The sequence below is a fragment of the Scyliorhinus torazame genome, chromosome 14 (assembly GCF_047496885.1).
Source record: "Scyliorhinus torazame isolate Kashiwa2021f chromosome 14, sScyTor2.1, whole genome shotgun sequence".
NCBI classification, from domain to species: domain Eukaryota; kingdom Metazoa; phylum Chordata; class Chondrichthyes; order Carcharhiniformes; family Scyliorhinidae; genus Scyliorhinus; species Scyliorhinus torazame.
In genome coordinates, this window is record NC_092720.1 from 90,134,255 (window position 1) to 90,149,683 (window position 15,429).

The following is a 15,429-nucleotide window of genomic DNA, read 5'->3' on the forward strand; positions in this document are numbered from 1 at the left end:
GGCACACTGTTTTCCCGCTCCAAAGGGGAGTCCACAAATCAGAGTCTGATGTTATTCTATATTGCCTGATGATAGCTCGTGAGCATATCAGCAAATTCAGAGCTACCAGCCCCCGCACCCACCAATGGCCGGAGCCCCGCGTTGCAGCGTTGTGTATTCCATTGTAAATCTACCTAAGCCCAGGGCCTCCAACACACCCCAGAAATGTGCACCCCCTTTCCACCCCCAGCTTGTATCATTCCAACCCCATCCAGAGCAATGCGCCATGAGAAGGTGATTATTCAAGGTGGGGGGGGGGGGCTCAGCTCCTGCCCGAGAAGAAGAACAAATAGGCGCCCTTGGAGGGAGAGCTGATTCTCTCCTCCCTGGCACAACCATAGAAAAATCTCTGCCAAACCACAAAGGCGGCCCCTGACTAGGGGCAGTATTCTTTCGAGTGCAAGAACCTCATGTGTCTCCACCGCTCTTTTAAAGGTACCCTGAAATGCCCCGAAGTGAGCTCTAATGACCTTCACTGCAGAGCTGAAGTTCTCAGTCAAGCCAACATCTTTAAATAGGCAGCACGGTGCGCAGTGGTTAGCACTGCTGCCTCATGACGCCGAGGACCCAGGTTCGATCCCAGCCCCGGGTCACTCTGTGTAGAGTTTGCACATTCTCCCCGTGTCTGCGTGGGTCTCATCCGCACAACCCAAAAAAGATGTGCAGGGTAGGTGAATTGGCCATACTAAATTGCCTCTTAATTGGGGAAAAAAAAGACATCTTCGATAATGACCATCATCTTGATGCACACCAAGTGTATATATAGCATAGCAGTAACTGCGCCACTGAAAGATGGGCTGCATCCCAGCTCACTCAACTGTCACAAACACACAAGAATTTTAACTCTTTCTCAGGATGATGTGCCACTGTCCCCACCGTTAGCCCATAACCCAGCATGTTTGTCCTTTCCAAATGATCATTCCCTCTTGAGGGGCTTGCTAGAACTTGCCATGCTTACGTTCTCGGGTAGTACATTCCAGATCCAAACCGCATCTTTGACTTTGTCCATATATATGTTTCTGGAACCCACCTTTTCATTCACCCGAGGAAGGAGCAGCGCTCCGAAAGCTAGTGTTGTAAGACTTCTTACTTTCTCAGGATGTCCAGGGACACAGCACAAGCCATGTAGCCCAACAAAAAGAAAGTTTGAAATGTGCACAGGGTGAAATGACGGATTAAAAGACGAGTAGAGCCAGAGCTCGCTAAAGTGTAACCACGCCAGCACCCACATCACATGACCCTTCCTTTACCTCTATGTCTGATCAACTCTGATTGCAAATCACCCAACTCTGTTTCCTCAATACATAATTGTTTGAAAGTGGGTAGAAAGTTCGCACAACTTGTCAATAAATCCTGCGCCTAAAATATAGATTATTATACTTTCAACTCAATATCGATGAAACATTTTTGGGAGAGTAGCCAGAATTCTGCAAAGACACGAAAATATTTGATCAGTATTAGATTTGTGGAAAAGCTAATCATGCTTCCCTCGCCCTGATACCATACACTGGGAGAGAGCAAGTGTTTGGAAGTGTGCAATGGGCGCTCCTATAAATAGAAGTGCCCCATCAGCCAGCATGAACGGCCGCTCTGAATACCTCGCCGCTGGCGGGGACAGCGCATGTCTCACCCTGATTGAGTTTTGATCCTTGCTACCTCCCGTTCAAATGCACTGGCAAAGGCTGCAAAGCAGAATCTACCAAACCCAAGGAGGGGAGTCAGCCGGCAGGAATCGCCGGGATGGCAATTCCTGGGGGGGGTGCTGTCTGATGCGCCGCTCAGCCCCGTGTCGAGGTGGGATACTTGTTTTCAACAGTAACCCGACCCAAGCCGCTTTGGACCAGCTAGGGAGGGGAGGGGGCAGAGAGGGCGGGTCACCCTGTGATTTGGGGATGGGGTATTCCCGCAGTGGGAATGCGGCAGATCGTGTTGTCGGGAAGAGGGGATCTCTGGAGGAAGCGGTGTTGGCCGGGGTTTGGGGCTGGGAGGGAGGGGAGCTTTGCTGTGTGGCGGGCACACTCTGCAATCGTGCACCTATCTCCCTGCCCCAGCGCTGGGAGGAGGTCCGCCTGTCCGTGATCCAGCTCAGCTCGAACAAGCCGCAGGAGACGCCGCCTTCCTTCTCTGCGCAGGTCCCTGCTCCGGAGGATGCCGGTGAACTGATCGCTGCATTCTCTCCCAAGTTGGTAGAATAAATGATAGAAGACACAATGACTCTGTTGTCTCTCTTGGGCCGCATCATGCGTTATTTTCTCCTGAGGCCGGAAACTTTGTTTCTCCTGTGCATCAGCTTGGCTCTTTGGAGTTATTTCTTCCACACGGACGAGGTGAAGACCATCGTGAAGTCGAGCCAGAATGCGGTGAAAATGATGAAGGGGAAAGTGGTGGAGATCATTCAGAACGATCGGTTCGGGGGGCTGGACGTCCTGGAAGCCGAGTTCTCCAAAACCTGGGAGTACAAGAGCAACAACGTGGCTGTGTATTCCATCCAGGGCAGGCGGGATCACATGGAAGACCGATTCGACGTCCTCACTGATCTGGTGAACAAAAGTCATCCTTCCATTTTCGGGATTTTTGACGGGCACGGGGGAGAGGTGAGTCCAGGTTAAACCAACAGCAATCTGAGTGACACCTTCTCGGTTTGGGACACGGTCCTTCCCACCTCATATGTAGAGGGGGGGATCCAAGAGCACTGCGAGCTTTAGAAGATGATAAAGAACAGAAAATGCTGGAAATACTCACCAGGTCTGGCAGCATCCATGGAGAGAAACGAAGCTCCCGTTTCAGCGACTTTGGGTCCAAACTGAGACGTTAACAATTCTCTCTCTCCACAGATGCCAGCAGACTGCTTATTTTCAGCATATTATTGCTTTTTTAAATGTCACATTTCCAGCATCCAGTACTTGGCTCTTTAGTAGAGCTTTAGAAGGTCCTGAACAACTGGTGGTGTTTAAGGCCGATGAGGCAAATGATGATTTTTTTTTTTAAACTGCAATTAGCTGGACCCTGGATTTGAAGTTTAAGCTTTTGAAGAATTGTGACATCTCTTTTCAAATAAGGCTGTTAACGACCAAGATCGCCAGGTAATTGCTCAAACAGATAGGGAGGAAAGCGTTGGAAGATTGAGTGAGTGTAAAATGTTTGAATTAGAAATCCACATCGATGTCAGTTTCAGAAGGATGGTAGCTAAACCTGTATTTAAAATTGTCATTTCATTTCTCTACATTGTACTCCTATACGTGGGGTATTGCGTCTGGGTTATAATGTGATAGATCTGGATACTGCCGACCTTTTAGGAAGGAACCAGTTATTCACAGAATGGCTTCTTCCTGTGCTGCAACCATTCTGCCCGTCGCATCAGTGCTAGCTCTCTGAAGGACCAATTCATCTTGTGCCACTGCCCCGCCGTTAGCCCATAACCCGGCGTATTCGTCCTTCCCAGATGATCATTCCCTCTTTCTTGACTGCCTCGCTAGAACTTGTCTTGCTCACGTTCCCAGGAGTACATTCCAGATCCTAACCGCTGGCTGCCTGAAAAAGTTTCCCCTCCTGTTGCCATTGCTTCTTTTGCACGTTACTGTGAATCTGTGACTTCTCGTTCCCCATCCTTCCACCAATGGGAACAGTTTTTCCCCCTATATATACTATGTACAGACCCCTCATGATTTTGAGTAGCTCGATCAAATCTCCTCTCCAAGAAAAACAGTCCCAACTTCTGCAGTCTACCTACATAACTTAAGTTTCTCATCCCTCGCACCATTCCCACAAATCTTTTCTGCAGACTCTCTAGTGCCTTCATATCTTTCATAAAGTACAATCCCCGAAACAGGGCACAGTACTCCAATTGAGTCCAAACCAGTGTTTTAGACAAGTTTAACAGAACTTCCTTGCTTTTGTATTCTTGGTCCCAATAAATAAAACCTAGGATACTCTATGCTTTATTTTTTTAATTTAAAAAACATATTTAAAAATAAATTTTTGAGTACACAATTCTTTTTTGGAATAAAGGGTGAATTTAGCGTGGCCAATTCACCTGCCCTGCACATCTTTGGGTTGTGGGGGTGAGACACACGCAGGCACAGGGAGAATTGGCAAACTTCACACGGGCCAGGATTGAACCCGGGTCCTTGGTGCCGTGAGGCAGCAGTGCTAACCACTGTGCACCATGCTGCCCCTACTCTATGCTTTATTAACCACTCTTTCAAACTGTCCTTCCACCATCAATGGATTGTGCACATATACACCCAGGTCCCTCTTTTCCTGCACCCCTTTTGAATTGTACTCTTTATTTATTTTGTATTTTCGCGATGTTCTTTCTGCCAAAGTGAATCACTTCATTTTTCATCTGCCACTCCACCAATACTCTCTCTTTGCTTCTCTTATTTGCTTTTTCAATTCCCGTCTGAAGCTTCCATAATTCAGCCTGGTTCTCGGTTCTATTATCCACCTGACAGTTGTCATGCACACACTTTTTCTTTTTCACCTTAATCCCTATATTCTTTGTCATCCAGAAACTTTGTTCGACCTTTTCCCCATGTAGGAATATACTTTAACTGTGCCCAAACTACCTCTTTAAAGGCAGCCATTGCTGTTTTGCCTGTCAACCTTTGATTTCCAATTTATCCGGGGTCAGATCCGTTCTTACCCCATTGAAGTTGGTTTTCCTCCAGTAAGTATTCTTGCTCTGGCTTGTTCCTTTTTCCTTTTTCCATAGTCATCCTAAACTTTATGATGCAATGATCACTTGTCCCCTAAATGTTCCTCTCCTCCACCTGTTCCACCTCATTCCCAAGAACCAGGTCTAACAGTGCCTGCATTTGCATTGGACTGGAAACAGACTGATATTTTAAAACACATGCATGTTGAACTCCCTGAGAGGTAGTTGTCATTCGAGAGTTCATTTTTCATAAAGAAGTGTACACATATTTTCGTTAGATCTATTTAATGGCCTTTCCATTGAGCAGGAACAACTGTGTAGCTATTAGTTGGTTGTTTCAAATGTCCAAAGGCAGGAGCTACATTTGCGGCACCAAATTCCAAATGTAATTGTATGGACAAAGACAAATTCAAAGTGTACAACAATAAAATGGTCTTTGATTTGAAATGTTGATGATCACACATTGTCCTTATGCGCCTTTGTGTCGTGCAGTATAATGTGATTAACTATTCAGTGATAACATACTCAGACCAGGTCATAGCAACCAGAGATACTAGTCACAAATGAATCATTGTGTTACTATGGTTTCAAAGGTAGTATCCACAGTCTGCAATCTACGTTACACACCATTTTTACACATATAGACAAAATCAACAAACCCTGTCTGAAAAAACTAAGGCGACCTTTTCAAATGTTAATTATGCTGAAACTAAGGACTTGGGCTTATTGCGATTGTTATTTTATTATTTTAGGCCTTTTCTGCACAGGCATCAGTTATTATAGAATATTATGGAGTTTATTGTTTGCTTATTTGAGATTCTCTCTCGAATTTAGATTATTTTTGTACTGCTAATCATTGTAAAACATATCCAATTATGTTACACTTGTCATATTCAATCTGCTGCGAACCTAGAAATAAGCGCATATGTCGCAGGACTTAAATGGGAAAATGTGGCACTCTTGGTCTCGACCTTCAAAGTCTTTCTGATGTGGATGTTTAACCACAGCTGCTGAAAAAGTATCCACGTGGAACCATTTTATGAAGACTGGTGCGCCTTTTGGTTCATCATCACAAGGGTTTGTGAAGTTGACAGTAGACAAAAAGCTGTTCACATTGGTTGTGGATTACGGGAGAGGCGCTCAAAACTGAAAGAGTGAGCTGGTTCAATAGACAAGTGGAACAATTCTTTAACTTCAGCAAGTGAGTTCGTCACCTGCGACCTTGCATTTCACAGTTCTACAAGCAGCTCTTTAGCCAGAGTAAAATGTGTTCGGATTACTAAATCCGATGTACATTATCAATCACCTATGCCCTGCTTCTTCTGGAATTAATGTTAATTTAACATTTGATTGCAAGTTAAATGTCCCTTAGGGTGCAAGTGTGCTGGCTGCTAACTCTCCTATGAAAGGAATTTGGTTGCAAACTTTAATCTGTACACATACTATATATTTCATTCCATTTGCTGCTTTGAAATTAAATACCAATTAGTATATTTACAACCCATGTTGATCATCTGTGATCTGACAACCAGCAAGTATTTAATAATAGATGAAGGTGATGTCTCGAGTATAAGGATAATTCCCTTTGTTTGTCACCCCCACATAAAATCTCCAGCTGGATTTAGAAGATGATAAGATTTATAATTATAATTTTTGTTTGTGGTTGTTTATTTTTACATTTGTTATTCTATGACTAGAAGTTATGTTTTTTGAGAAGACCATTTACAATTGCTTGACAGAGAAAAACCTTTAAACATTATAAAGTTAGTCAAACAAGAAAGATAAGCCAGATCTTCTGTTCTCTGGAAGGTCGGCTCGCAGAGCTATCTTTGAAGAGGTGTAGGAAGTCCCCATGCAAGGATTGCACAGGAATTGCCTGGGAAGTTTCAACCGCATGTTTGGCAATTACCCTGCCTCTGAAACTCCAAGTTAAAGCAGAAACTACGGATGGTACAAACTTATTTAGCAGCATATTGCCCAGGAAGACTGTAGATGTGATCCCACATCAAGAAATGAGCATATAATCTATGCTGGCTCTTTAAGCAAAGATTTAAGATGCCAAATTTAAGATATTATCCTGCCTCCTGTTAAGTTGGTGTAAATGGACATTAAAGGTTCCAGTGTATTTTGCACAGGAGAACTGAGTTCCCCGGGTGTTCTAGTGAACATTCAGCTATTTACAAGAGCTTCTAATGATGAATATTTGTTGTGTGTGTGTGTGTGTAATAATAGCTAATTCAGGCATTTTAGTGACGTGAAAAGCTGCAATATAAACCCATTTCTTTCTAACATGAACACTAACCATGGTGAAATTGTTTCTGAAAAAAGATGCCACATACAAAAATTGGCTGCATGAGAATGAAAATGAACAAAGAGGATAAATGACTTCTAGAAATCTTTTAAAATGAAGATGTTCAATGGATGAGTGTTAAATTTGGAAACATTTGTGATCTAAGGGGCGAAGCATCATGCCTAAATGAGTTTTAAACCTACATGGGTGTGCAAGGCTTGGTCGTGGCCATTGGATTTGGGATCCTGATCACGATGCCTGGCGCGACATAGGTAGATCTCATGAAGCGCTTTGGCTGTCGGGAAACCTCTCCCAGGATCTGCCGGCCGCGTCATGCTCCTATTCGGGCACAATGCGGCTGGTAGATCGTGCCCAGTAAATATTGTTAAGTATTCCATTCAAGTATTCATAGAGGATGACATAAGCAATTGATCTGCCAGAGATAAACAAAACAAATTCAATGATTTTGATGAAAAAATGAGATGGAAATCTTAGAAGCACTGGAAGGTTAGAACAATGATTCCAGAATTCAGAGAGAAATTATTTTACCAGGAGTAAACTTGGAAAATGGTAGCAGACATTCATTTGGCGGGTTGGGGATGCTTCCCTGTTTTAAAATTTTTAACTTACAAAACCCTCTCCCACCACTCGTGGGGGTTGATGAATTGAGTACAGAGGAAATATTTTGCCAGTGACAATTAAAACTTGACATATTGAGTTAGGACTGAGTTGCTCATTATTGGGAGCAAATTACAAATCTTTGGTGAATGATGATGTGTATACTGTACCTGTATTTACAACTATTGTGGAAAATTTGTGTACTTATTTGTTTTACATTACATTAAAATGTAAAAGCCTAGTTATTCAACTGATGTTCATTCTAGTTTGTTGAGGCAGGTTATACATAATATAAGAAATATGCCAATTTATCCATATTTTAGTAATTTGATTTTTAATTAGTATAAATCATAAGAGTGATTCAAATTTGTGTATGTGTATATACCTTACAAGCTTTGTATTGCCAGTTTTAAAAGCTATTCAATTGAAAAATATTCCCGGAAATCAGATGAAGGAAGCACTTTCTTATCTGGCATCAAATTATTACGGCTAGTGTTTGAGTATTTTAAGCTATACCTGATTAATTTTAATGCTCACATTTGAGGCATTAGAGTTAATATATATGACTGTGGCATGATGGCACAGTGCTGCCTCACAGCTTCTGGGTCCCGGGTTCAATTCTGGCCTTGGTGACTGTCTGTGTGGAGTTTGCACTTTCTCCCAGTGTCTGAGTGGGTTTCCTCCGGTGCTCCGGTTTCCTCCCACAGTCCATAGAAGTACAGGTTAAGTGGATTAGTCATGGTAAATTGCCCCTTAGTGTGCAAGTTAGGTGGGGTTACGGGGATAGGGTGGGAAAGTGGGCCTAGGTAGGATGCTTTTGCAGAGGGTCGGTGCAAACCCGATGGGCCGAATGTCCTCCTTCTGCATTGTTGGGGCTCTATATATGTCGCACACCCTTGGCATTAACTTTCTGTTGAATTTATTCAGTAACTACTGCGCTGAGAACCCAGATTCAATCCTGGCCCCAGATCATTGTCCGTGTGGAGTTTGCACATTCTCCCTGTGTCTGCATGCGACTCGCCCCCACAACCAAATATGTGCAGGTTAGGTGGATTGGCCACGCTAAATTGCCCCTTAATTGAAAAAAATAATAATTGGGTACTCTAAATTATAAAAAGAAAATTCACTCAGGAAGAAGTAGGCAGGCAGCAGCTTCTGTAATCTCAGCCAAAAGTTATCCATTTAGCTTGCCAATTTCTTGAAATCATATAGTGCTCTTTATGTAAGACAACAAGATGAAAGATGAAATAAGAAAAGGAGGAAACTAGGTCAAAATGTTTTTTTGAGATTTCTGAAGAGAACCATCATTAAATGGTGAGATGTTAGGAACTGGATGAACAAAAATCACTAAAAACTAATGGGCAGGTACAAAAAGGGGCAAATGGAATATAAAATTTGATCTCGAAGCATCTGGACTACAACAGCTTGGAGTTATGATACAGGTGTACAGAGGCATGGCTAACTTATGTCTGGAACCGTTCTGGGGACTGCACCTCAGCAAGTGTATATTTTCATGGAGGTGGCGTGAGGTAAATTCACCAGATTTCTCTGAAATTAAGAGTTAAACTATGTAGATGGGTTGCATACCTAAATAAAAATTTATTTGAATATACAGGTTTGAGTATCCCTTATTCGAAATTCAAAAAGCTCTGACATTCGCACTTTGTCCCATTCCTGTGGCCGAACACACGTGTGTGTGTGTGTGTATCCTTCTAATTTATAGCATGAGTTGTTTCACCGAAAGTTGAACCCGGTACCCGATTCCCTATTGGAACGCCTCAGTGCAGAAAACGGGGCGATGTGCAGCCTCAGCTGTGCGTTCCCCGCTGAGGCCCCAGATCTAACCCGAGTGACGTTATTTAGTGTTGTATTTCTCGGTGCTGCAAGCGCTGGGAAGTATGCTGCTAAACGCGCTCGCTATGGAACTTTGTTCCCATTTAGTTCAATTGCACCCAAAATCTTTCCATCAGTAAAGCTGTTGAGGCTGAGTCTCAAATTGCAAAACTGAGAATGATAGATTTTTATTAGGCAAGTGTATTAAGGATTACGGAGCCAACATGTGTGGACTTAATTTAAGATACACAACAGTTAAGTTCCAATGGAATTGTGAAACAGACTCAAGGTGCTAAATTATCTGCTCCTGTTCCTAAGTTCCTTTCTTTCTGCAGGGAGTGAGGTAGTAAGAGAATTCCAAAGAGCAGGAATATAGTGACAGATGACTGGCTTTTGGAGATGGATAAGAAGGGTTGAGGAGGCACTAAGCAGTAAGTTCTCACTATTTTGAAAATTTACCCACTGAATCTTTACTGACCTATCCCTTAACCTAATTTCCCAGTTGGCTAAAGTGAAAGTGGAAATTAGGTTAAGGGATAGGTCAGCAGAGATCTCAGTAAGAAAGAAAAACTCTTTAAAGGAAAGATGCAGAATCCTTGGTTAACTAAGGAAATTTAGAGTACCTAATTCTTTTTTTTTCCAATTAAGGGGCAATTTAGAGTGGCCAATCCACCTACCCTGCACATCTTTGGGTTGTCGGGGTGAAACCCACGCAAACACAGGAAGAATGTGCAAACTCCACAGGGACAGTGACTCGGGATCGAACCCGGGTCCTCAGCGCTGTGAGGCTGCAGAGTCACCGTGCCTCCAAGATCGAACAGAATATAAAGAACAGCAAAGAACGACCAAAGCACTAATAAGGAGGAAGAAATTAAAGTACGAGAAAACTAGCTAGAAATATATTTCTTAAAAGATAGTCAGAGATTCCATAGGTATTTAAAAAGGAATAAAGTAACGTCAGCATTGGTCCCCTAGAGAGAGAGTATGGAGAATTAATAATGGACAAAAGGAAATGATGGATGAACTGAACAGATTTTGTACATCTGTCTTCTCTGTAAAGGATACAAATAACATCCTAGAAATACATGTGAATCAGGAGGTGAAAAGGAGGGAGGAACTTAAAACAAATACAATCATCAGGGAAAAGATACTGAGAAACCTGTTAGAACTAAAAACTGACATGTCCTCAGGCCCTGATGAACTTCATCCTGGGGTTTTAAAAGAAGTGACTGCTAAAATGGTAGATGCATTGGTTTTAATTTTCCAATATTCCCCAGACTCTGGAAAAGTCCCATCAGATTGGGAAATAGCGAATGTTACTCCTCCATTCAAGAAAGGAGGGAGACAGAAAGCAGGAAACTACATGCCAATGATCTTAGCATATTACTGAGGAAGTTACACCAGAGCATTGAGAAAATCTCAATGCAATCAGGCAGAGTCAATGGTTTTGTGAAAGGGAAATCACGTTTGAGTAATTTATTGGAGTTTTTGAGGAATTAACAACATGGATAAATGGAAACTGAGGATATGCCGTCCTTGGATTTCCAGAAGACATTGAATGAGGTGCCATATCAAAGTTTCCAATGCAAAATAAGAGCTCATGTTGTAGGGGGTAACATCCCCTTGATGGGATGCACTTGAAGGCCCAAGCCCCCGCACCAGATTTTTCGAGGTGCCAGCAGGAAAACATGGTGGCCTGAAATACGTTTGGAACAACGTGGCATGCAGATGTTGAGACTCCTCTGAACAATGCCTGGGGCTGCCTCCGAAGTTCAGGATGGAAACCGCCCACAACTTTGGATCTGAAACACCACAGCAATAGGTCAAGGAGCATCCAAACGTGGACCTTCCAGATTAGGTGATCTGGAGGGGGTCCGTCTTCCGGCCGCACAATATTCCAGGAGATCATAGAATTCCTACAATGCAGAAAGAGGCCATTCAGCTTGTTGAGTCTGCACCGACCCTACAAAAGAGCATTCTACCTAGGCTCACTTCCCCACCCTATCCCCGTAACCTAACCTACACATCTTTGGATATTAAGGGGCAATTTAGCGTGGACAATAAGGGGCAATTTAGCATGGCCAATCCACCTAATCTGCACATCTTTGGAGATCTATCTTAATTTTCAGAGGTCTACCGTATTTCTTCAATGGTGAGTCATTGATGTGGGACACCTTTTCAAAGAAAGAACCTTCCAGAAGCGATTAGACCTCAAGAGATGAAAGGAGCTGTTTTCTCTCTCTGCTACCTGTAGTTGGAAGCTGAAGATCTTTTAAGTGACCAACAGCTTGTTGCTCTTCAGGGGCTGAAGTAAAAGAATTGGCCTAATCTTTTGAAAGCAGTGAGTGTCTAGCATATCCTCTGCTGTGAACCTGAAATGATTGAGTCTGCAGGGAAGGTAGACAACCTTGCCTGAGAAGATCATATCAAGCCTGGAAGAAAGGACGTACCAAACCGAAAGCCTGAACTTCAGAAAGACATTGACTGGAAGTCATCCCTTTGAATCAAAGATCCCTATCCTTTTATTTTATTAATATTTTCTTTCCCTTTTCTCCATGTGTGTGTGTGTGTGGTGGTTGTAGGGTGAGCAGGGAAAGCCACTGACAATTCAAACATTAGCTAAGTGTTCAGGATGATGATCAAGAACAGACGTAGAAGCCCTGAGCATCAAGATATTTGGTGACTACAAACAAATTAGAAGATAAATTGATAAGGACATTGAGCAAAATCGAACAACCTCGTTTCACCTGAATCGGTGATGCGACACAGCCGTTAGATCTCACGAGAGGCCTCAAGAGATCTAATGGGATCTAACGAGACATCGACACCTGGATCTCGCCCTCGCGGGGTGAGATACAGATTAGACCATAAGACATAGGAGCAGAATTGGGCTACTCAGTCCATCAAGTCTGCTACTCCATTCAATCATGGCTGATATTTTACTCATCCCCATTCTCCTTCCTTCTCCCCATAACCCCTGACCTATCTATCTCTGTCTTAAAGACACTCCGGGATTTGGCCTCCACAGCTTTCTGACATAGGCTCATTTAAATGTGTCCGCGCTGGATTATCCCAGCTCCCGGGAAATAACGGCCTCCCCAGCAATGCCTCAACTGAGCACTGCTTAGCACTTGTCCACACAAATGTGGACCAGGCATAACAGCACCTGTTGGGGGGGGTCTCCCAGGCCATCGGAGGCCCAAGGTGGTCAGGCTCTAGGCAGGGTTGTAACCTGGCACGCCAGCTGTCAACCAGGCACCTTGACACTGCCAGCCTGGCACCTTGGTAGTGCCAGGTTGCCCAGGTGGCACTGCCAGACTGGCAAGGCACCTCCCCTAAGAGGTGGGATGGGGGGAGAGCTCGAGGATCCAATAAGTGGTAGGCTAGGCGGGTCCAGAGGCCTTAGTCAGGGGTCCAGAGATCGGGAAGGTATTTAAAAATGACATCTGGTCCATTTCTGCATTAATGAGCTGATCTCGTCACTGTAGGAAGTGAGGTAAGTGCGGCTTCGCTGGGCTTTCCCTCCCAAGCCCAAAAAAGAACCAAGTCCCATTTATTAGTGGGGTCGTTCTCGGTGCTGCGGACTCTGAGAAACACCCTGCTGTATATGCCCAAAACAGGACTCTTTTTTTCCTGTTAAAGGACAGCTGTTGTGTGTCATGATGAAAGTTTATGGAGAACCATTTTTGTTATATGTTGTTTTGTTTATTAGATAGGTCATAAAGTTCTTTTTGTTTTGCTCATTTATGCTGTTAAAGATACACAGGCAATGGGTATTGTTTGATTAAGGATTCGATCACGGAGAAAGAGAGTCACCGCAGTTGGTGGGCACTGTGGGGGCTGGGATGCATCATCACCTCCAGTAATGATATTTCATTTTAGTTAAGTTTCCTTTGCAATTTTGCTTTAATAATAATCTTTATTGAGTCACAAGTAGGCTTACATTAACACTGCAATGAAGTTACTGTGAAAATCCCCTAGTCACCACACTCCGGCACCTGCTCGGTGACAATGAGGGAAAATTCAGAATGTCCAATTCACCGAACAAAACGTCTTTCAGGACTTGTGGGAGGAAACCGGAGCACCCAGAGGAAACTCACGCAGACACAGGGGAACGTGCAGACTCCGCACAGACAGTGACCCAAGCTGGGAATCGAACCCGATTCCCTGGCATTGTGAAGCAACAGTGCTAACCACTATGCTACCATGCTGCTCTTTAGTTACAGTGTCCCATGAGGAGCTGTCATCCCCTCATGTTTGATTAATTTGTTTTTGGTTTATATTAAAAAGAGTATAAGAGAGTCACTGCATTCTGCTGGATGCTGCAGGGGCAGGGGTGCATCATCACCTTGGGAATTATATTTTAGTTTGATTAGCTAAGTTTCCTTTGACATTTTGATTTCTGTTATAGTGCTGCACCAGGGACTGTCATCCCCTTGTTATTTCTATTTAATTTATTGATGTAATTTGTTCTAATCAAGTGAGTATGAAGAGAGACATCACGACCAGGGGCTGGAGTGCATTATCACCTTTGTGAATGATATTTTAGCTTGATCAGTTTGACATTTACATTTTTGTTAGTGCCGCAGCAGGAGCTGTCATCCTCTGTCATTTTTGTTCAATTTATTGATTTTTTTAGTTCTCTTCAAAAAGAGTATAAAGAGAGTCAGCTGGGGCACAATGGGTAGTAATTAGGAGGCAGAGATCTGTAAGGCTGCATCCTGTGAGATCTGTAAGGCTGCATCCTGGAATAAACCTACTATCAAGGAAACAATTTTGTGTGCGAGATTTTGTACTTGATCTGGTTTGGGTCCATTTAACATGGGGTACACATCCCAACCTCCGAACTCAGCCATCACATCTATATCAAACTATGCTATGGCACCAGTTCTTCTAGCCGGAAGGGACCAAGGATAAAAATCGGGTGAGCCAAAAAAGGCAGACCAAAAGACTTAAGGCAGAAGAGATACAGAAGCAGAAAAAGCATGATAGAAAAGGGACAAATAACTCAAAAACAGCAGAATACTGTTCTACTTACCATATGCAATGAGGCAGGAAAAATATACATATTGATTTTTATACAGGTGATATGTTTTGATTTATTTTATTCAAACTGAGAGACTCTACGAGATGTCGACGCCATCGTTGGAACACGCCAAATTTGATGCAATTTATTGATTCAAGGCAGGCTTCTCCGGTCTCGTCCGTAGTAGGACCCGTCGCAAGCAAGAACGGAAAATTAGGCGTTCCAACCAAAACTCCATTCACTGTCAGTGGCGCCGGAAAATCCCAGCCACGATCAAGGATGTAAGATTTTGGCCACAGTCTGCAATTATAATTTAAATGTCGGGACTTTGTGTGAAGATTTCAAAGATGTTTACTAAATATTGCTGTTGAAACACAAATTGTCAGGTTGCTTGCTCAAAGTTCACGGTTGAAAATATATTACTTGGTCATTCCGAGTCTGCTTAAATGTTCTCTTAGGTTCCCACGCTCTCGAGGCAAAGCAGTTTTGCATTTCCTGGTGCCCTTTTCCTTGTATTAATGTCTCAAAATCAAAAATATGGTTATCTACCTAGAATAGTAATGGTGATAGCTTACCATCGTCTAAATATTCACTGTGCACTACCAAGAGAACCTACAGAATTAACCAAATATTATCATGGCCAAACTAACAGACCAGGAAACTGAAATATGTATTGTACTGCGAAACTGTCCAAAATAGTTCCGTATTTAGCTGAGAGAAGTTTTCAGGAATTTAACTGGTTATTTACCAGTGTAGTGTCACCATTTTATTCAGATTGCTGTTACCTCCCAAATCTGTGCCCACCTTTCCTGCAGCTTTATATTTGAATCTCTTAATCAGATTTTTGTTCCTGCCACAGTACTGAAATGGTTGCAGTCAAAATCACCAGTCACATCCTCTGTCACTGTGCTGCACTATCCCATCTCATCCTTCTTGATCTCTCTGCTGCCTTTGACATGATCCACC

General features: G+C 43.1%; 1 protein-coding gene across 1 annotated transcript in view; it reads left to right on the forward strand.

The window, feature by feature from the left end:
* Positions 1-1,999: 1,999 nt before the first annotated feature.
* ppm1lb (protein phosphatase, Mg2+/Mn2+ dependent, 1Lb) overlaps positions 2,000-15,429 on the forward strand; it is a 205,185-nt gene continuing 191,755 nt past the window's right edge. The window contains exon 1 of the mRNA XM_072474460.1: positions 2,000-2,633. Within this exon, the coding sequence (XP_072330561.1) occupies positions 2,235-2,633 (399 nt within the window). The 5' untranslated portion in view covers positions 2,000-2,234. The remainder of the gene's footprint in view (positions 2,634-15,429) is intronic.